At 45.7% G+C, this 22,350-nt stretch overlaps 1 protein-coding gene across 12 annotated transcripts in view; it reads left to right on the top strand.

The window, feature by feature from the left end:
* Positions 1 to 22,350, top strand: part of AKAP13 (A-kinase anchoring protein 13) — a 291,383-nt gene that overhangs the window by 262,961 nt on the left and 6,072 nt on the right. For 9 of the 12 annotated variants that reach the window (XM_036931888.2, XM_057494885.1, XM_036931885.2 and 6 more), the window contains 16 exons: positions 224 to 359; positions 1,528 to 1,640; positions 2,213 to 2,365; positions 2,913 to 3,163; positions 4,894 to 5,019; positions 5,131 to 5,248; positions 5,865 to 6,113; positions 9,089 to 9,165; positions 10,138 to 10,319; positions 10,439 to 10,521; positions 12,654 to 12,848; positions 15,682 to 15,843; positions 16,283 to 16,353; positions 16,811 to 16,855; positions 20,144 to 20,194; positions 20,889 to 21,317. In XM_036931888.2, coding sequence (XP_036787783.2) covers positions 224 to 359; positions 1,528 to 1,640; positions 2,213 to 2,365; positions 2,913 to 3,163; positions 4,894 to 5,019; positions 5,131 to 5,248; positions 5,865 to 6,113; positions 9,089 to 9,165; positions 10,138 to 10,319; positions 10,439 to 10,521; positions 12,654 to 12,848; positions 15,682 to 15,843; positions 16,283 to 16,353; positions 16,811 to 16,855; positions 20,144 to 20,194; positions 20,889 to 21,317 — 2,441 coding nt within the window. The remainder of the gene's footprint in view (positions 1 to 223; positions 360 to 1,527; positions 1,641 to 2,212; positions 2,366 to 2,912; positions 3,164 to 4,893; positions 5,020 to 5,130; positions 5,249 to 5,864; positions 6,114 to 9,088; positions 9,166 to 10,137; positions 10,320 to 10,438; positions 10,522 to 12,653; positions 12,849 to 15,681; positions 15,844 to 16,282; positions 16,354 to 16,810; positions 16,856 to 20,143; positions 20,195 to 20,888; positions 21,318 to 22,350) is intronic. The other 3 variants (XM_036931889.2, XM_036931894.2, XM_036931887.2) reach the window with 2 other exon arrangements.

Consider the following 22,350-nt stretch of genomic DNA (forward strand, 5'->3'; position numbering starts at 1 on the left):
TTGTATAATAAACGTATCCGAAATGGAATTACCAGATCAAAGGATATAAGCATTAGAATTTCAGTAGAAACGCAGGTTGTCCTCTGTAGAGTGTTGTACCCATCTGCACTCCCAGGGCCAGTGTAGGCCAAAGCGGTTTGCTTCTGTTCAGCATTTGTCAGGTGAACCAGTCCTCTTGGGTCCAGGAGCTGATGCTCAGCTGGTGTCCTCTCTTCCTCTACAGCTTCGCAGCCCAAGGAGCGCCCTCGATCTGCAGTCCTCCTGGCTGAAGAGACCTCTGTGGCCCCCCTTTTTGCTAATAGACGGTCCCAGCAGAGTGTCTCGCTCTCCAAAAGCATCTCCATACAGAACATTGCAGGGTGAGTGGGGATTTAAAGAAAGCACAGTTGACATCTGGATGACAGGAACATAATAATCATTATCATTGAAGAAAAAGACTCATAGGGGAAAAGTATAAAATACTGGGTTTTATTTATTATAACTGAGTGATATAGCCAAGGAAAGGAGGATTACATTTCTGATACACTGTCATGGCTACCATTTTGTAGTCATTACCAGGCCAGGTTGTCCTGTGCCTCTGTGCATGATCAGCCGGACCTGCTTTTAAAGAATCTGAGTGTAAAAGGATGAATTTTAGACCAGAGTAAGAAGTGGGAATGGGAAAAAGATGGTTTAATGCTGAAATTTTGGTTACAACCACTTATATTTTCAGAATCACACTTTTCTACTGGTCAAATGAACCTGTTTTTTTGTTTCTTTTTTAGTCTTTTCATCTGTTTTCCATCTTGCCTCTTGACTCCTAAATCAGTTTCATGGGGGTGAATAATGGGCCAGGTACTACTCCTAGGTTCCCACGCACTTACTTGCACTGAGTTCCTTTTGTGTTCCCTACAAAAGTTGCTGTGGCCCCTGTGTGTTCAGGCCTCGGCTGTCACGTGGTTAGCACAGGGCTGATTTGCTGGCTTTTGGTGTAAGAGGCCTGCCTTCCTGTCACGTCAAGAAGTCATCTCAAATGTTAGGACTCAAAACATCTCTTGCATCTTTCTTAACCTAGGCCAGAGGAAAATTTGTAACTGAAGATACAAATCTTTTTATTTCCTAACCTCTGTGCAGGCTAGTGTTTCCTCCTCCTTAAAAAAAAAAAAAAAAAAAGCTTCAGGCATTTTTAAGTTGTCTTTATATTATCATTACCTAAAGGCCTTCTTTTCAAAGTTGTTATGTTATCAAAAGATACTTGCATTATGGCTTTAAAGTTGCTCTTTAAGTAAAATGCAAAGTTTTAAATGACTCTTAGTGGCTTTTGTGTCATACCACAAACAGTTACTGGGCTCCTACTGTGCTAGCTGTTGAGCTGGGATTGAGGACGTCCAAAGAATAGTTTGCTGTAAGAGCTCAAGGTCTGTAGCTGCTTAGGGATGGTAGTACTTACAGCCAGCATCACTTCAGTGTTTTTCAGGGACTCATTTAAGAACACAAACCATGGCTTATAGAATGTATTTGACAGTCTGTGCTGCTTCTTGTCCTCAGAGTTGGCAATGATGAGAACATATCAAACACCTGGAAATTCCTGTCTCATTCAACAGACTCATTAAATAAAATCAGCAAGGTCAATGAATCAACAGAATCACTTACTGATGAGGGTAAGAGGAAGCTGTGGCCTGTATTTTATGCTTCTATGGATACTGCGTGCCATTACCTAGAATAGTAGTGCCTGCCTCTTCCTTATTCCAGTAAAGATTGTTTAAATGGCCTACAAAGCACCAAATGCTTTATAATGAATTGGCAGTCAATATCCAGTTGTTGGACAGCTGTCCCCTGAAGGATGTCATTGATTTAATGTGCTCCTACTCCAGTGCAAACACCCTCCCTTCCTTTAGACTTTCCTACACGCTCAGTTCTGGCTCTCGGCACAGTTGTAAGCCCACTCTCTTAAAGAAGGTCCCTTCTAATTCGTACTTTACATAAGAATCATGTCTTAATCACACTTGACTTATGTTTATCACTCTCAACCAAATTTTTTAATATAGAGAGCGTGTAACTCCCAGGGAGGAAATAATTTTTTCCTACTACACAGAATATGTGTTCTGTGACTATCCCGTTGTAATGTAGACTCTTTGTGTTCTACGAAATTATCACCCCCACAGAAGTCCAGCATGGGCTTTTTAGAGGTAACAGACTGAAGATCCTGATATTGATGTTTTGGTATTTTGAGGAGTAGGTACAGACATGAATGAAGGGCAACTAATGGGAGACTTTGAGATTGAGTCCAAACAACTAGAAGCAGAGTCCTGGAGTCGAATTGTGGACAGCAAATTTTTGAAACAGCAGAAGAAAGATGTGGTCAAACGGCAAGAAGTGATTTATGGTGAGACTCTTCATTTGCTCTGCTAATATGTGATTTGCATTGTTCACCATTTTTTTAATTGTACTTATTGTACTGCAGAAGGTCAGTTTTCAAGTATATAGCATCTCAAAGATTTTCTTTAAAAACTTTGGGGTACACAGACATTTCTATCCTTTTCTCTCTCTTTAAAACTATTTCCTTTACTTTCATTGAATATCTTGTGTAACAGTCCTAGGAAGAGATCTCTACTGTAGGGTTTTAATTCCTCAGCTATGCTAGAAACTATAAACGCAAGTGATTTCTAGGAAATGGGAACAGAGTAAACTATGAAAGGTTTTGAATCCAGTGAAGACCTCTTTGGGAACCACCACTGAAAATGACAGAATCCAAGCCTGTCGGAAAAGAGTGTGAAGTTGCATGAAACTTAGAGCAATAAGATGAAGACACTTTAGGAAAAGGCAGCTGTGGACCTGTTGTTATAGCATAATTGGGCTTTTAATAGCAGCAGGCGATCCTTGGAGGAGAAGCCTTGTCACGCACCCCTGACCTCCCCGTGTCCCTCCTTCAGAGCTGATGCAGACCGAGTTCCACCACGTGCGCACGCTCAAGATCATGAGCGACGTGTACAGCCGCGGGATGATGGCGGACCTGCTCTTCGAGCAGCAGATGGTGGATAAGCTGTTCCCCTGCCTGGACGAGCTGATCAGCATCCACAGCCAGTTCTTTCAGAGAATCCTGGAGAGGAAGAAGGAGTCTCTGGTGGACAAGAGTGACAAGAACTTCCTCATCAAGAGGGTGGGAGATGTGCTTGTGAATCAGGTGAGTGGCGGGAAGGGTCTTGGGTTCTGCCACACAGCGTGGGGAGCGGTGAAGCTTTGGGGCCCGCTAGCCATGTGCTCCCACCTTGCTGTGCCGTTGGTGGCCTTTGCAAGCCTGGGCAAGTTACTCAGTCTTTCTGAGTCTCAGTGGGATAAGGGCAGTAGATTTTCTCTCCTAATGCTATTTTTAAAAGTTAAAAGAGATGTACATATAAAGCACCTAGCATTTATGGTAGATAATAAAAGTCATTTTTCTCCTCAGAGTCTATGCCATCATCAAAACCAGTATTGTTTAAGAAATCAAACATATTGATTGGAAATCTCTACTTTCTCCTGTGTCTCAAATGTAAAGGAACCATTTATCTAAAAACCACTGAGCATGGGAAATTAAATAAGGAACTATCCGTAAAATATTTGATAAAATTTATGTTGCTGATGTCTCCTCGGGTATGGTGTGGTTTTAGTCCTCCAAAAACAGTTTGGCTTAAAATTATTTTGATACTGTCATATGTGTTTGTCATAGACAGTTTGTTAATGTTTATTTCTGAAACATTCTTTTTTGAGAAAAATGTTGCTGGTGTTACCTTAACAGGCAGAAGGGCGTGACATCATACCTGATTGGCTCTTTCTCCCCAGCAATTCCCTGCCTCAGTGTAAAGCACGTTTGCCAGAGAGTTGGAAACTGTATCCTATCCTTGTATTCTTGAGTGCGGACTCCTCACCTCATTGATTCATGAATGCATTCATTTATTTATTTTTCAAGTATTTATAGTGCATCTGCCAAATACCAAGTGGAACCACAAGGCAATGTGGCTTAGACCTCTGTCTTATGGGACCCATGTTCTAGGAGTAAAATTAGGCATCTTAGGAAATCCATGCAAAAGCACTGTGGTCAGTGCTTTAACACAGGTGGGAGGGCTGGCTCCGCATGTGACCTGTGCTCCCCAAACACCCCCTCTCTCCGTGTTTTCCATGTCTCTCTCTCTCTGACTTTTCCTAATAAGTTCATAGATATTTTTGTGCTTGTTTTCTTAAATGTGTTTATAATAGCTTTAGTTAAATGTAATTCACATGCCATAAAAACCACCCATTAAAACTGGAAATTCAGTTTAGTATATTCACAGTGGTGTGGGGCCATTACCACAATCACTTTTAGGACATTTTTATCACCCTTTGCTGCTCCCTTGACCAACTGCCCCAGCCCTAGGTAACTGCTAATCTACTTTCTATCTCTATGGATTTGCCATTCTGGACGTTTTATATAAATGGAATAAATATGTAGTCCTTTGTGATTGGCTTTTCTTCATTCAGGATAATGCTCTTAAGGTTCATCAATACTGTAGAGTATATCATTACCTTTTATGGCTAAATAATACTCTTACCGTATGTGTGTACAACATTTACTTATCCTTTGATGGGTATTTGGCTTATTTCCACTTGAGGGCTGTCATGAATAGTGCTGTCATGAACATCCATGCACAAGTTGCTGTGTGGACCTGTGTTCTTAGATCCAGGAGTGGAATTGCTGGGTCATAACATAACTCTGTATTCAGCTCTTTAAGGGGCTGACAGGTTGCTCTCCAAAGCTACTACACCATTTTAGTCTTCGGGGGGATTTATGAGGAGGCAGGCTTGGGTTTTACTGTAGGCTGTAAACTTTGTACAAAATGCTACTACTGTAAGCTCAGCACCCTGAGTCACGGCAGAACTTCTGTTCCTTTTCCTCTGCAGTTTTCAGGAGAAAACGCAGAACGCTTAAAGACGACGTACGGCAAGTTTTGTGGGCAGCACAACCAGTCTGTGAACTACTTTAAAGACCTTTATACCAAGGACAAGCGTTTCCAGGCCTTTGTAAAGGTATCGATGTGAAACCTGGAAAGCCCCCTCTTGCCCAGAGTGTTGTGTCGCTGTCGGTTTTAGCTGGAGCCTTTGTCCGTGGCTCCTGACAGTTTGTTTGCTCCCTTGCAGAAGAAGATGAGCAGTTCCGTTGTAAGAAGACTTGGAATCCCAGAGTGCATATTGCTTGTAACCCAGCGGATCACCAAATACCCGGTTTTATTTCAAAGAATATTGCAGTATACCAAAGGTGAGTTTCCTTTCATTCATCATCCGTGACAGTGGACTGTTGCTGTATGTCCAATAGCAGTAGAGGCCCTGGGGAGGAGCTCCTCGTGCTCTGCCAGCTCTCAAAGAGACCCTGTTTTGTCTTAAAAATAGTTTTCTTGAGTGAAATCTTGAAGTGGTATGTCACCAGGTAGGGTATATGTGGTAGCAGGAAGGGAAGGGACCACTTCCTGATTCCATCAAGTGCTCACAGACGTGAACAGCTTCTCCCTGATCACTAGACTGGGAGGTAATTCCCACCAGGATTGCTGCCCTTGCCCCTCGGATGGGAGCTGACTAGTGGCTCTTGGCTCTCCTGTTCCCAGGCCATTGCATTAAAGATTAGGTACCACAGAGACATGGATGAAAAACTTGCTCTTCTCCCTCCATAAAAAACGGTTGGTTCCTTCTACCTGAGGCCATAGCATACAGTTGCTTGTTATCATTGGGAAGAATTAAGCTGATGACAGAGGGACAGGCACTGGCTTTGATGGGTGGGCTTTGCTCCGACAGCATGACATGGAGCAAGAAAGGATTCACCCTCCTTCTACCCTTGTCTGAAAGGATCCACTAAGAACAGATGTGTTCTTTCCTCCCAGACAGTGAAGTGGAGCAGGAAGACCTGGCCCAGTCCTTGAGCCTGGTAAAGGATGTGATTGCAGCCGTAGACAGCAAAGTGGCAAGTTATGAGAAGAAAGTGCGTCTCAGTGAGATTTACACGAAGACAGATAGCAAGTCGATCATGAGGATGAAGAGTGGGCAGATGTTTGCCAAGGAGGATTTGAAGCGCAAGAAGCTGGTGCGGGACGGGAGTGTGTTTCTGAAGAGCGCAGCAGGAAGGTTGAAAGGTAAGGTCGCCTCGTCTGAGTCAGCATATGCCAGACAAAAGCAGGCAAAATCCAGATATTTTGTTAGAAATTCACACAAGATTTGGTCCTAGGGAGCATATATCCAACCATCACACAGGAGCAACAAGCATCTAATTGTTCTTAATCTTGTATCAGAAAATACGCTGCGATAAGAAGGAGATAATGCCATCAGGGAAAATGGAAAAAAAGGACTTTAAAAAACAAGGCAAAGAGTAAGATTAATACAAAAATTCAGGCTGCTAAGGAAAGCATATTTATATTTCCCCGTGAGAGGTGGGCAGCACACGTGGGGTCGGAGCCCTGTTAAAGCAGCTGCAGGGAGCCACTCACAGAGCCCGAGGCTACAGATGCGGCCCCTTCCAAGGAGCGTCAGAGGAATTCTCCGTTCCTGAGACCTTAGGGAAATGCAAATTTACCTCAAGTCAACTAGGTCTGTTACTATACTTTATGATACTCATATCTTTTATCTTTCTTTAAGAAAAACACATCGTAAAGGATACTCTCCCTTTGTTTTAATTTTTACTTTTTAATGATCGGCTCAATCAGGTCAAGGAAATTACTGAGGTCTGCTCATTTATCTGCACATCTAGCTTTTGTTTTGTCAGTGACTCCCTCCATCAGACCCGTGCTCTCCGGGCCTTGGGGGCTCTCACGGCCCCAGGAGCCTTGCGTTTGCTCCCCCTCCCCCTGGGCCCCTCCGTGAGCGGAGGTCAGGAGGCAGGCCAGCTGTCAGCCTCTGAGGTCTAGTCGCGTCATAGGATGCTGCTGTCAGAACAGCCAAGAGCCCTCAGGCAGAACCTCAGCTGCTTAGACCGAACACTCGGGAAGTCCTGGGCAATCCGATGGCTTCAAAAGCGAACAGAGCGGGACATGCTGCTTAGAAGCAGGGATCAGAATGAAGAGACTTGGAGAGACCCTTGCTGTACAGTCAGGAGGCCTGTCAGGGAGGCCTGGACTCAGGATTGGGGGGCGGCTGGCTGGGGAGCAGCGCATCACGGAGGGGGGAGAGGAAGGTGCCGGACAGAAAGCGAGAGTGAGCATTAAGCACGGAGCTGAACGTCTGGCTCGTCCTGGGAGGGCTCTCCGGCCGGGGGCGGGGAGTGAGCCTGGGAGACCTCTGGGGCCAGGTGGCCAAGGCGGCTCAGACTGGGAAGTTGACTGGTGACACTGTGGGGCAGCAGGGCAAAGAATGGGCTCAAAATAGAGAGTTTTAAGCAGGAAAGGGATAAAGTAGGATGCGTTGGTACAGTGCCTGGGGGCAGGGAGGTAGGCAGCAGGAGTGAGGAGCCCAGCGACAGTGTTAGGAGGAGAAATGCCGGCAGTGACTGAGGCAGGGCCCGTCCCAGCCCGAGTTCCCGCGGAGGACAGGAGAGGGAGAGACAGAATCCCTGCCACCGCTGGCGGGTCTCACTGCTCCATGATGAACTTGAACAGGCGATCCCCGAGGCCCCCTCCTTCCGGCCCTGAGACTGGAGCTCTGAGAACCCTAGCTCAGGACTCTCCATGCTGCCACTTTGAGACTTGGAGCCAGACTGGTACAGAAATCCCTGCCCTCTCTCATGAGGACCTGAATTTCCTAGAGCTGCTGCTGCCTGGAGCTCGCCGTTTATTGTTCATTCCCAAGTAAAAACTAATGGGTTTCGGCTGTTGGAATAGAGCTGTGGTTGCCGGTGGCAGCATGACAGGCTTTCTGGCCCAAAATGCCTGCGGTGGAGACAGGAGGTGGCGTTGGTCACTTTCACCCCCAAGCGAACTCCATCCAAGAACAGCCAGTACTGTGTCAGGCTCCCTTTGCAAGGCATGATGGGTTTGTTTTCCTCTGATCTACTGACACTGATCATATAAACCTCAGGATCCAAAGAGGGCGAAACTTGTGTTTTGGAACTTTTTTTATTTTGGCAGTCAGCTGAATTATTTAAAAGTAAACTTAAAAAAAAAACTTGTCAAAAGTAATCATAGTGCATGGAAAGTTACTGTGGTTTAGTCTGGAAAACTAGACCTCCCTAAGAATCAGCCATCCTTGCTGTTTTCTTCCTAGCTTTGCAGTGACTCACACAGAGGGGGGGTTCCAGTCATGGCAGAAGTGGTAGGAAAGGTCGTCCTGGCTACCTGGATGGGGCTGCACACACAGTTCCATTTTTTTCTCAAGGAATTGTAGGCCCCCCTTCCCAGAGTGAGGGATCGGCCTGTTCGATCTCAATAGGCAACTCATCTCTAGAGTTATCAGGCTTTGTCCTTAAAGGAATCATGGAAAATGTCCCTTTGTACTCCTAGAGGACTAGAGCAACAGTGTGTGGCATTCCTTTGTCCTGAGATCCAACGGGAGATGTTCTTTTGGCTTTTGTTTTAACTAAGAAGGAGAGAAGGCCGTTCCCGTGGTGCAGAGCGGCTGAGGCCAGTGAGGTCAGAGCTGGGAGGGGGGCCATTATAGCTCACATTTCACAGGTGCCTGTGAAATCAGAGGGGGTCGCTCTCCTGAAAGTGTGGAAGACATCCACCTTTCATTAGGCTTAGATATTTTTATAGGTCACCTTTTGGCAACTTTGCTGCCTGCCACCCCACGCCTTTCCCATCATTATAGCAGGAGTTGAGAAATAATATGACCTGAGTATTTTGTGGACTATGTTACTATTTAGCATCTGTCAAAGTCCTGCTTTCCAACTTCAAAGTATTTTATTCTTAAAGTCTTGCCTCATGGGATATATCTTTTCAGAACTGAGTACATAAACTTTTCCAAGACAAATCTTTGTTGAAAAATCCTATTTTAAAATGCCTCTCAAAATCTAATAACCAGATCTGGATCCTGCAGAGATGCAAGACTTGCCTTGAAGGAGGGTCGGCTCCCTTCCTGACTCACCTCTGGGGTGTCTCTGTAGCTGAGTCATCCTAATAAAGCTCTCTGACAGGCTTACTTGTAAGTAATCATTGTTCTCTTTCCTTCTCCCACTTTACAGAGGTTCAAGCAGTTCTGCTTACTGACATTTTAGTTTTCCTTCAAGAAAAAGACCAGAAATACGTCTTTGCATCATTGGTAAGCCATTTGTTGGTCTTTCCTGTTTGTAATTAATGGTGTTCAGAACAGCGAGGGTGGGGGTGACTGAAGCACTGGACTGATGCTCTCCACCCCCTGCTCAGCGGCTTCCGGCTGACAACAGATTCCCCTGAGTCATTTCATACTTACCACTGAAATATTCTGCCTTCCCTTCACCCCAAGAATATATTTCTGCTCCTTTATAATCCTTTTGAGAGCCTTGGACATTTGATCTAGAAAGAAATGTCACGGGAGTATTTCTCACACATTATGCCCCATAAATTTATAATATTGCAGCCAGGTTCTGGGAAGAGCCTGGAAGGATTCATCATGTAGAAAACAGGACTAGAACCTTTATAGCCGTAAATGAGCATTTCCTTTTTGGAAATATTTTTCTGTTTGACAAAATGTAAATGAAATAATGAGATATTTCTCTTTGTCCTAAATATGCCATTGTTAAGCTATAGGCTCTTTTTTTTTTTCAGTTTTATTGAGAAATAATTGACAGGTATCACTGTATAAGTTTAAGGTGGACCGTATGATAGTTTGATTTCCATATATTGTGAAATGCTTATCACAATCGGTTCAACTAAGATCCGTCCTCTCCCATGGATACAATGTAAAGAAAAGAAGAGGAAAAGGCTTTTCCCTTTGTGATGGGAGCTCTTAGGGTAACCACGCGTGTGTCACAGAGCCAGGGCAGCTGCGGTTGGATGCCGTGCCTCGCATCCCTGACACTCACCCACTAGGTAACTCGAAGCTTGTACCTTTCCGGCCCACCTTCCTCCAGCCTCCTCCTCTCCCCTCTGGCAGCCACATGTCTCGCCTCTTTTTCTATGAGTTTGGTGTTTTGTTTCGGTTTGGTAGATGCCACTTATACGTGAGGTAACATTGGGTCTTCCCTTATGTCAAAGTCACTCTTCAGAGTCAGAATATGGTACCTTTCTTAAGTCTGCCTCTCCCCTTTGCCAGGACCAGAAGTCAACGGTGATCTCCTTAAAGAAGCTGATCGTACGGGAAGTAGCACATGAGGAGAAAGGCTTGTTCCTGATCAGCATGGGGGTAAAAGACCCAGAGATGGTAGAAGTGCACGCCGGCTCCAAGGAGGAGCGGAGCGGCTGGATTCAGATCATTCAGGACACCATCAACACCCTGTGAGTCGGACACCGGGCCCATCCCGGCCCGCGTGATTTCATGATAGACTGGGAGTGGCCGGAGGAATGGACATCTTAGGAGTGTTTTGTTTTGTTTCATTTTGTTTTAACTGTATTAGGAACAGAGATGAAGATGAAGGAATCCCCAGTGAGAATGAGGAAGAGAAGAAAATGCTGGACACCAAAGCCCGGGAGTTGAAAGGTAAAGCTGCTGGACGTGGTTGGAGACCCTCGTCTGTGGGGTGGCGTCTGTAGGTGCAGGAGACTGCTTCCTGGAGTTACTGTCACTCCGTTCCGGAGCTGCCCGGGCAGGCGCTTGAAAACAGAGATGAGTAGCATTTAACAAGAGAGACTAAATCTGAGCTGACACTGGTCCTGGTAAAAAAAAATGGCCGTAAGAATGTATCTGACACTAAATGAAGGGATATTGATTCTCTTATCTCAGTATCAGCATTCTTGGTGGCATTCTTTGTACTTTGTCCCAGAAGAATTTTCTAAAATTCACGGTCACTTGAAAGATTAAAACAAGGAGAGAAAGCTCCTTGAGGAAACAATTTTCCGGTTCATCTGTTCCTCTCAGTCACTCCTGCCCCTGTGCCTTATGTGGTTTGGGGAGAAGTGTGCTAACTGATGGGGCTCAACCCCATTTGCTGGGTCCTGCTGTTTCCTGTTGTCCTGTCGAGGCCCCACGAGGCCTGCATTCTAGTCCCCACTGCACATGATAAAGCCGGGGCCCACAAGGCCAAGCAGCCTGGTCACACGGCAGAGCCTAGGGCTCTTCTGTCTGTGCAGGTGCTTATTGACTGTGCTTCGGGTAGATACAGCCCAGAGGCAAGTAAATGTAAGCACCCAAGGAGCTTAGTTAGTCCCTGCAGCTGGATGAAATGGTAACATCCTGTTTCAGTGAGGAGAAAAAAAGATGGATGGATTGAGCCTGGAGCCAGAGCTGCATCAGATTTAACTGACCTGTGATCAGGATGCAGGGATAAAACTCCCTTCAGTTAACCTGTGAAGCACCTGGGTGTGCTCTCTGCTAGGTGCCAGGGATGCAGAGAGTCTAAACCAGGGTCCCTGCCAACGGGAAGCTCACGCCCTGGCAAGGGAGACACATAACTGACCCACCACCAAGTTGTCGATCAACAGTAGGTCCAATATGAAGAGTGTGGACCCTGCTAATTCTGCCTGAGGTTAGTCTCCCAGAGACTCTGGCATATGAGCTACACTGGAGAAAAATTCCCCAGAAGAGAAGAAGAGTCAAGTGCAAAGTGGGGAAGGACTGGATGTATCTACCAGAGGGAGCAGGGGCAGATGGCTGAGGGGCAGGGCCAGGAGATGGGAGGTTGGGGGATGGCACCAGATCTTGAAACGCAACAGGGAATGAAAAATTAGCAAAATTAAAATTTTTTTTACTGGTGTTGAAGCCAATTAGGAGACTGGCTCGAGGGAGTGTGGAGCACTGAGAGTGGAAAGAGCAGTTGGGGAAAAATGGAACAGGTCCCATAGGAAGGGGCTGGAGAGGGAACGGGGTGAGAAGGGAGAGAGGAACCAGTAGGGACGCTGGGGCAGAGTGGGTAGGTGGACGCTCCCAGGCCCCAGCCGGGCGAGTGGGGAATGACGATGTTGGCTGAGAAGATGATGATGCAGGCCGGAGAGAGGCGGCGCGGCACAGGAATGGCGAAAGGTTCTGGCCCTCAGAGAATAAGCATCCAAGTGGCAGGGACACTTGGCAGGGACACTCCATTGGTCTGATGCTTCGAGCAGGTAGGGCTTGGGATGCTTTTTGTGACTTATCAGCACGGCAAGTAACTGAACCACTGTAGTGAATGAGATCCCAAGAGGAGAGTGGTAACAGTGTGGGAGGCTGCCCAGCACAGAGCCGCCCTTGGGGACCCAGCTATGCCTTCGCAGATGGCACATCTGTAAAGTGCCCCGAGATAGTGGTAGGGAGAGAACTGGTGACGTCCCCAGGGTGAGGGAAGAGCCATCCATACTGAAAAGGATGGATTCAGTAATGAAGGGTAACCTTGGAAAGAGTACCTGCAGAGTGATGGGCAAAAGCTAGAGAAGAGTGGGTTGAGAAATAAACAGGAGGAAATAAAGTGCAGGCTTGTTGTGTCAGAAATTCTGGCATTTACTTAGTAAGACGCATCATAGTTTTCCCAGTATAAATTACAAAACAAAAACTTGATGCTGTCTGCGTGATGAAAAAGAAATGCTGAATCTGTGCTCAGTGTGTCCCATGAATCACCGCAAGGTGGCGCTCACGTCCTACTCATGTCCTTGTGCGCCGAGCAAGAGCGAAATGCCCAGACCTTTTCTCCATCCACCCTGCAGAACAACTTCAACAGAAGGACCAACAGATCCTGCTCTTACTGGAGGAGAAGGAGATGATTTTCCGGGACATGACTGAGTGCAGCACTCCTTTGCCAGAGGACTGTTCTCCGACTCACAGCTCTAGAATCCTTTTCCGCTCCAACACAGAAGAGGCTCTCAAAGGAGGACCTTTAATGAAAAGTGCAATAAATGAGGGTAATTTACATTCAGTATTGCCCCCTCTTCTTCTCTTCCCAAAGTGGTTTACACACTAAAATTACCTGCCAAATAAGTTAAAGCACAAACACAGAGAACAACCCAAAACAAGTATTTTTCCCTTCAGTAAATTATTATCAGGTAAGTATTCTTATAACTGCCACTCCGGTCAAGAAATAAAATGTGGCCAGACACCCAAAAAGCCCCTCCACGTGTCCTGTCCCCACCATAGCTCCCTCTTCTTCCTCCCCTCCCCCCCACCCCCCCTTACAGAAGGAACAGGTATTGTGACTTTTGCAGCAATCACCGAGGTCCCTCTATGCTTCTGGGCCAGGTGCCTCTTCATACATACTCTACTTCAGACTTGTTCAAGTTTTCTGATTGCCTTTTAAGATTCTTAATTTTCAGTGTCCTACAATCCCTTTTCCTTTCCACACAGTTTATCTTTGAAGAGTCTGACTTTTTGACCACAGTTTGGATTTTATTCATGCAGTGGTTCTGTTTTTCTGTCCTCTTCTTCCTTCAGACTTCCCACTGGATTCAGAGGCTTGATCACTCAGACTTGATCCCTTTGGCAGCTACCTTCTTAACAGTGTTGTGCTCTTTCATCAAGAGGCACAAAATGTCTAGTCACCTTTTTTGTAACATATAGGAAAAGCAAGACAAAAAGATAATATGCTTTTTTTTCCCCCTTTACTTACCATTTTCAATATATTGATTTATGGGCATCTTCTGAAGGTGACCAGTACTCTTTAAATACTATTTTAGATTCGTGAATTTAAACATATTTGGTAGGTTTCAAGTCATTGCACTTTATACCCTTACTGAAAGCTCAGAATGTCCTTTGTTTGCCAAAGAGCACCTCTTTATTCAGCTTCGGAGTCCTTTTGACATGACCCTACTGGCCTTTGAGAGCTTTTTGCTGTTCGGTGTATTAAGATGTTTCTAGGCTCATCTTGTTTTCTGCCCAGATCTGAAGTCAGCCTTTTCTCCAGGAAGCTCTGGTTCCTTTTGGTGGGAAATGGTATTTTGAGACCATAGTCTGGGCACTGGGGTTTCTGTTGTTACTAGGTTGGGCCTTTTCAGTGGACAGCTGGGAGGGAGGGGGGCATGTGTGTGTGTGTGGTAATGAGTTCACATTGATGTATGTAATTCAGATTGTGGACCACAGGGTTTTTACTTAACATCTGTTTTCTATCTGTATCACCTCTCTTCCACATTGTAAATCCTTCTCTGGAATACATCATAGAATATCCTGTATTTACTCACTGGCTTTGTCTTACCTTAACACACACAACAGGATCAGAATAATACTACCAATACTAACATCACCAAATAATGATGTTTTTTCCTTTTTTTTTTAAGCAGTTGTACTGTGTCTACATGTCAGCTTGTAATTATTACAGATGGTTCTCTCCTTTTTAGCCCTCACCTATGGCCTTTGTTCTACAGAACCACCACCAATTCTTAGGTCGATGTCCCTTTAGTCATTTTAGAGTTCTGAGGCTTATTCTGTAATAGATGGCCCAGGAAAGGGTCATGAGGCTAGTATACGCTGAGTCTTTGCATGTAAGGAATAATTTGCCCCCCCTTATTCTTCAAAGTATGTCCACTGGTTATAAAATCCTTGGTTCATATTTTCTTCCGTTAGGTATCTTAATTATTCTGTTTCTTTTTTTTACATAAAGCATTGCTGTCGAGAGTCTGATCGTAATTCAGTTAATCCCCATCTGAGTCACATGCTCTTTGCCTAGATGCCCAATGAATTTTTTTTTTGACCCCAAGTAGTTTTACTAAAGTAATCTTTGTGGTTGGTTATTCTGGGTTGATGTTCTCAGGTTCATTCACAGTGTTCTGTTTTGATACGTAGTTTCAAAGATCAGACAAGGACTCCTAGGTGACAGTTTTTGGTACTTTGCTGTCGCCCCGCCTGGATTCTCCCCAGGAAGCCCTGCCGCCGCGCTTCCGTTTTCCCATCCCAGCTGAGGTGCTTCTGTGTCGCGTGTCGTCTCCTCCTGTCATCAGCGCATTTATTTTAGGGGATTGTCTTTCTGCTGTGCTTTGTATGAGGGGAGTCAGGCCCTTCATTCTGTCTCTCGTGCTCTTAACTTTGTATGGAATTTGATTTTGATGTTTCTCTCCTCATTTTTTTTAAGTGAAATGAGTTTCTTTAATTTGGGGGCTCAGGTAACGTTTCTCACTTCACAGGATTCTTCTGTTTTCATGTAGTGTTTTTTAAAAATGCAGTGGCTCATCTTACAAGATTCCCTGCCTCTTTCCCTCCCTTGTTCCACCTGGACCTTCCTTTCCTTCTCTGCTGTTCCTCTCCTGCTCACTTTCTGCCCCACTAGCAGCACTTTCTTCTTTCTATGGGACACTGCCAGGAAAGAACCCTAGTTGGTTGCATTTGACAAGTCAGATTCTCGGGCCGCTCCAGCCCCTGGATTCCACTCACTGTGGGGCGACACCAGCGCTGCCGGTTCCAGTTGCTGTGCGCGCATCGGCCCACCTTACTGTCCAGGGAATCGCCTTTGGCTTCCTTGGATCTGACGCCAGAAGCCAGGCTGCTTCCAGTAAGTTACTCTGCCTTCCCTGTACCCTTTCAAATGTCCTAGGCCGCATGTAAATAAGGCGGAAGTACAATCTGTGAATTTCCAGTAGAATCCAACTAAAACACATGTCCTGAGCTGAGGCCTTTCCATGAGCAAAGGAGGTTGCCTAGCACTCTTCGGAATTTTTCAGTCGTGCCCTCTGCATAGAGTGTATTGCCACGAGATTTTCTTTTCCTCATTGAAAGACGAGGTGTCTGTTTTGCACGTGTCCTGTCTTCCAGTGGAGATCCTTCAGGGTTTGATGAGTGGAAGCCTGGGAGGCACGCTTGGGCAGGCTGTTGGCAGCCCCGTTGAGCAGGAAGGCATGGTTGGTCCTGTTTCCTTGCCCCGGAGAGCAGAGACCTTTGGAGGATTTGACAGCCATCAGATGAATGCTTCAAAAGGTACATGGTTTTAAAAATTGTGTGCTCTTACAGGCAATCTTTGCTTACCACACATAACTGAAATGACTCAACACCTCCATCCTCTCTGTCCCGTTCAATCAGTAAATGTCCTAGTGAGGTCCTAATACATGTTTGGCTGCTAAAACACTCAAGAACTTCTATCAAAGTGTTAATGTTCATTTTTTGAGTAATAAAAGGGATTTTCCTGGAATCTCAGCTAAGCTATAGTCAAAGGAATAATAATACTTGTTTTTATTTTCTGCTTCTAGCTCTTCTGCATCAGTAAAATTATTAATAATCACATAGGTGCCACCAAGTGGCTTCCCTTTTTTGGCATTAATAGGTTTCAGAAAGATCATATCCCTAAGCTAGGTATATTGTATTCTTTTCTTGGCTAATCTGTTTCCCAACTTCTTTTTTAAACAACTTGTTTGTTTAGGAGGCGAGAAGGAAGAGATTGATGATGGCCAGGATCTTAGGAGGACAGAATCGGACAGTGGTCTGAAAAAGGTATTTCCTTCTAAAATACACTACCTAAGACCTTGGCCCTCCTCCGAATTCATAATCTTTGAAATTAGTCCACCTTGATCTTGTTTTGGATGCCTGACTGCTATATTTATTTTCTACTTTATTTTAAGAGGAAAACATATTTAAACAAACAGTATAATTCAGAGTCCCGCTGGCCTGGGGTCTCTCTGGCTTAGAATACCATGTTGCCATTCCCAGCTCTACCACGGCCCTGGCAGGGCCGGTCTCATTGAGAAGTTTGTTTAAATGCTCCAAACCAAACCGAGCTCTTCACAGGACTTCAGTACCAGTTCTACCTCACGTCTTCATCGCCCTGCCTTGGACAGGCTATGATAGGGAAGGACAGAATTGGGGGACGACAGCACAACTCAGACCCACCTTGAATATAATTTCTCAGGATCTTCTTTTTTTTTTTAATGCATGTATTTTTGTTTTACAGGGTGGAAACGCTAACCTGGTATTTATGCTTAAAAGAAACAGTGAGGTAAGGACGTTAGGAGCTGTTTGAGAGAGTGTGATGTTGTGATTGCCAGGTTAGGAATACTTGCTTGTTTTGCTGACTCCTGGCTGTGGTCTGCACACTTCCAGGACCCTCCAGTGCCTTTACCTTACTTCCCAGCCCCAGGGCATTGTCTTGGAATTTTGTGGGAGCGTTGCCTACCCAGAATGGCTTCTCCTTCCTTCACCTTGAGAACCCTCCTTCTTTCTCTAAACATGGGCTGCGTAGCCTCCTTGGTGACGTCTTTTAGTCCAAACACTCTGAGTAGAATTTGTTTCCCCCTTTCCCGTGATCCAAACCTGACTGGAAGCCACAAGTCTGGAATGTGGCAAATTGACTGTGGGTAACTCTGCGTAGTAATTTCTCATCCTGCAGGGACGCAAGCCTACTTTATCCTTCGAGCACGGCCTTTCAGTCAGTGTGTGTCGCTCTCAGAGTAGCCCTGAGAAGGGCTACTTCAATTTCCTTGAATAAGGAAATCCTCTTAAAGGCTGCACCATCTCCAGACTCGTTTTACTGAGCACATGGCTCTGTATGCAGACTGGAGTGTTAGAGACACGACAGTGGCTTTTTAGGGTGTACCTTTCATGTTGTTCTTTGTGTTTCTTGCTCTTAACATAATATCTTAAATCCCTGAGGAGCTTTGTTTTGAAATTTTAAAGTAAGGTTATCTTTTCTTTTTCCCCCCGAAACACAGAAGGATATTGTCCTCTATTTATTGTCATTGAACTCCAAATACTGTGGTATCCTAACAGAATCCCCTTCGATGTGCTTATCCTTAAATAAACCTGCTGTCTCCCTGCAGATCTGCTTTCTGTCTTCTGCTTGAAATTTAGCTCAGCTGATTTTTCCATTTGGCGACTTCTTCCCCAGTATTTGATGAGAAGAATCAGATAGGCAGTAGCTCAAGGCCAGTGTTACCCAGGCGTCCCAGTGCGGGTTACGCAGGACCACTGCTCAGCGGGGGTCGGCTAGTCTTCTGTGACCTCTATTTGAATAAACTTAGATGAGAGTAAAAAGTATTCTCAGAAGAACTGAGCCTGATAAATTAAGCTTTTTATGTTTTTTTCTAAGCATTATAAAAGGAATACATGTTCATGGTAGAAAGTTAGAAAAATATCCAATGTAAAACAGTTAAAAAATAATTATACATAATCCCACTGCTGAGAAATAACTACTGTTAAATGTTTGGCATTTAACATTTCTGTTTCCAGCCTTTTCTTCTGCTTGGCATATATTTATGTGTCTAAGTTTGTGTAACATAAGTGTGTCCGTACTCCCTGGGGCTTCATATCCTGGTTTGTTCTCCTACACACTGGAAGCATTTCCCCAGAGAGTATTGAGGCCAGCACACTCCTTCATAGCTGCGTGTTATCATGTCTCCATAGTTTATTTAATCTTTCCATGACTAATTCTTTCACCGTTTTATGTCTTAAATGATACACCAAGAACGTCCTTGTACATACATACATTGATCATTTCCTTGACATGCCAGACTGCTTTCTTGAAAGGTCATGGTGCGCATCCCTACCTGCCAGTACTAGAGTGGTCCTTCTCAGCCCACTTTCGCCATCATTGGGGAGTATCAGTTTTTAATTGACATTTCGTTGGTTTGATAAGTTCAAGTGGTATTTATTTTACATGTCTTTAATTTTTGAATTAAGGTTGAATCATATTTAATATTTGTGTATATTTAGCCATTTGCATTTCTTCTTTTGAAACTTGCTGGTTTACATTCCTTGCCAGTTTTGCTAGTAGGCTATAGATTTTTCATTGGATTTTCTGTTCAGTTTGTCCTTTGCCTTTTAATTTTACATTTTATATACCGAAAGTTGACGGTTTCTGTGTGTGATTTCTTCCATTGCGTCAGTCTTTGAAAAGCTTTCCCCGTTTCAAGATCAGAAGACATTCTCATATTTTTTATGACTCTTTACGGTTCCATTTTTTTTTTTTTTTTTAGATAATTATTTTTTATTGAAGGGTAGTTGACACACAGTATTACATTAGTTTCAGGTGTACAACACAGTGATTCAACATTTATATACATGATAATTCTAGGTACCAGCTGTCACCATACCAAGTTGTTACAATATTTTGACTATATTCCTTATGCTATACATTACATCCCGGTTACTTACTTATTTTACAATTGAAAGTGTGTACTTTTTTTGTTGTTAGGGCATCTCTCATATTTATTGATCAAATGGCTGTTAACAACAATAAAATTCTGTATAGGGGAGTCAATGTTGAATGCACAATCATTAATCCACCCCAAGCCTAATTTTCGTCAAGTCTCCAATCTTCTGAAGCATAACGAACAAGTTCTTACATGGAGAACAAATTCTTACATAGTGAATAAGTTACATGGTGAACAGTACAAGGGCAGTCATCACAGAAACTTTCAGTTTTGCTCATGCATTGTGAACTATAAATACTCAGTTCAAATATGAATACTCATTTGATTTTTATACTTGATTTATATGTGGATACCACATTTCTCTCTTTATTATTATTATTTTTAATAAAATGCTGAAGTGGTAGGTAGATACAAGATAAAGGTAGAAAACATAGTTTAGTGTTGTAAGAGAGCAAATGTAGATGATCAGGTGTGTGCCTGTAGACTATGTGTTAATCCAAGCTAGACAAGGGCAATAAAACATCCACGTATGCAGAAGATTTCTCTCAGAACAGGGGGGGTGAGGTTCTAAGCCTCACCTCTGTTGATCCCCAATTTCTCACCTGATGGCCCCCCTGCGACTGTGCCTGTCTTAGGTTGTTCCTCCCTTGAGGAATCTTACCTTACGGTTCCTTTTTTACACAGCATTTTATTCTGTTTGAATTTTTATGTGAGCCAGGATCCAAACTTAATTTTTTCCGAAGATTCCCCAATTTTCTTAAAATAATTCATTGACCATTCTGTTCTTCCCTATTGACTTAGAAATGCTACTTATGTATCATATAGTAAATTTGTGTACATTGCTTCTGGACTTTCTGTTCTGTGACATTGGTGTGTATGCCATTTTGTGCCAGTCATTTATAATACATTTTAACGGATGCTGGTGTCCCTCCCGCACAGCACAGTTACTTTGCTTGGTCTTGTCCGTTTTTCTTGGCTGCCCATACCTGCTTACTCCCTTCGGCGCTTGCAGTTTGAAACTGTTCACACGCAGGCAGCTTGCTGTGTGCTGGGGAGGTGGTCTTATCTGATGGTGCACAGTGGGATGGGTCCTGCCCTGGCCCTGAGCTGATGTTCCCATCGTGTTCCTTCTGCAGCAGGTCGTCCAGAGCATCGTTCATCTCCACGAACTCCTCAGCACTTTGCAGGTACACACATGCCTTTCTCTGTCATCCCTTCACTTGTTTGTTTTGAGAGAAACAGTAAAGAGGGCATTATTGGTCTGGGTCTTTGAGGTGTGTAGGCTGCTTGCTGGTTGAGGGGCCCTTGTTCTGGAGAAGACTGGTTGTCAGGATGAGAAAGATCACACATGCAGTGGATAGAGTATCATCAACCTCCTAAGACTAGAACTGATGCACAAATGGTAGAATGTAGGTACTGGTGACAGCCGTGCCACAAAGCGTGTAGGATGCTAATAAGCATTTAGCTCATGTCAAACTAGAAAAGCTTTGATATGCTTTGAGGTTTCCATATTCCTTATCTCTGTGATATTTGGATGGGGCCCCTCCCCAAATAGTTGCTGTTTAGTACTTTCTGGGAATTATCCTGCTCACTTCCTTTCTTAAAAATTTAACCAGTCCAACTCCTACTTCCTCCCCCCGCCAAAGCACACACAGTCCCCACCCCTGGCAAAGTCAACAGCATGTGACCAAGTTTAACAAAAATTGTGAGTTTCCACACGTAGACCTTCTTGTACAGTAACTGCAAGGTTATCCTGGAGCATTGTTAACAAACCAGCTTAAAGCAAGGGAGAGCTGTGGTCAGACCTAGGGCGTCCGGGCGGCCCCTGGAAAGCCTGCGCTTCGCAGCCGGGATGGCACTTCTGCTCCATGTCGCCCGCAGGGCGTGGTGCTGCGGCAGGACAGCTACATTGAGGACCAGAAGCTGGTGCTGAGTGAGCGCGCGCTCACGCGCAGTGCGTCCCGCCCCAGCTCCCTCATCGAGCAGGAGAAGCAGCGCAGCCTGGAGAAGCAGCGCCAGGACCTGGCCAACCTGCAGAGGCAGCAGGCTCAGTACCTGGAGGAGAAGCGCCGGCGGGAGCGCGAGTGGGAGGCCCGCGAGAGGACGCTGCAGGAGCGCGAGGCGCGGCTGGCGCAGCGCGAGGAGGAGGTGCGGCGCGGGCTGCAGGACCTGGACCGGGACCTGGACGCGCTGCAGCAGCAGAAGGGCGCCTACCAGTGTGACCTGGAGAGGCTGCGCGCGGCCCAGAAGCAGCTCGAGAGGGAGCAGGAGCAACTCAGCCAAAGGCAGGTGGACCGCGACATCTGCCAGGTAAGAGGGCCGAGCGTGGAGCGGAGCGGCTCACTGTGCCTGGCACCACCATGGCCAGTGACCTGCCTGCACCGAGTCTTTCCCTCGCAAGAAGGGGGCAGGTGAGGAATCCCTAGAGGCGGAGGCGGAGGATGCATGAGGCCAAGGAGCCCTTGAGCTGATGGGCCCTTCCCACTGCCTCCGTGGGGTTAGGCTAGAGTGACCTCTGTGCAGTGAGGATGGTGGTCGGCTGTCCCTCGGCCCTGCACCACATAGGCCAGAAGGGCGCCTCCAGGAATGTGTGGCCCTGTCATGGGGACCACGCTGAGGATGACAGGCGCCCGGAGCACGCAGTGCCTGTGGCTAGGGGATGGCAGGAAGAAGCGCCAAGGCACCACGGAGAGGCCTGGGCACTGGACCCGCACAGCCACTCCAGGGAGAGCTGCCAGCCCAGGAGTGCACAGGCATCCGGGCCCCACATTACCCTGATCTGTCCTGCTGCTGCCGGCGAAGCCTGTCTTTCCCATTAGCGGGTTCCTCCCCAGGAAGTCTTCCTGGCTTGCAGCGCACTGGCTCCAGCATTCATTTCTGTGGCGGTCTGCAGTCGTCCAGAGCGTGGACGCTGGTGGCCAACGGAAGGCCTGGGAACACACAGATCCCAGCCACCTGTCTGCTGAGACTCATGTCATGCTGCCATTTGTCTAATGACTGACCTTGGACCAGGAAAGGAAATTAAACTAACATCTTCCTGGCAGGGTGGGGTGGGGGTCAGTTGAGCTTCCTACGGAGGTTTTCAAATCCGTGGTGGGAAGCAACCAATGTCTTTGCATTACTTTTTCCCACACAAAGGTGGGCTCTGGATTCTACCCATCCCAGTGGCATCGGCGGGGTTTCGCCAGGGGGCTCCAGGGCACAGACAGTTTAACAGTCTTTCTCCGTCTTCATTAACCTTTGGCTGGGATCTTGGTACGAGCTCAGCTCTCGCCTGCCGTCTGACCTGACAGCCGGGATGACCTCTGAGCCCTGGAGCAATGCTCTGCAGCCTTCGGATGAG

Source organism: Manis pentadactyla, chromosome 18, assembly GCF_030020395.1.
Source record: "Manis pentadactyla isolate mManPen7 chromosome 18, mManPen7.hap1, whole genome shotgun sequence".
Lineage (NCBI taxonomy): Eukaryota > Metazoa > Chordata > Mammalia > Pholidota > Manidae > Manis > Manis pentadactyla.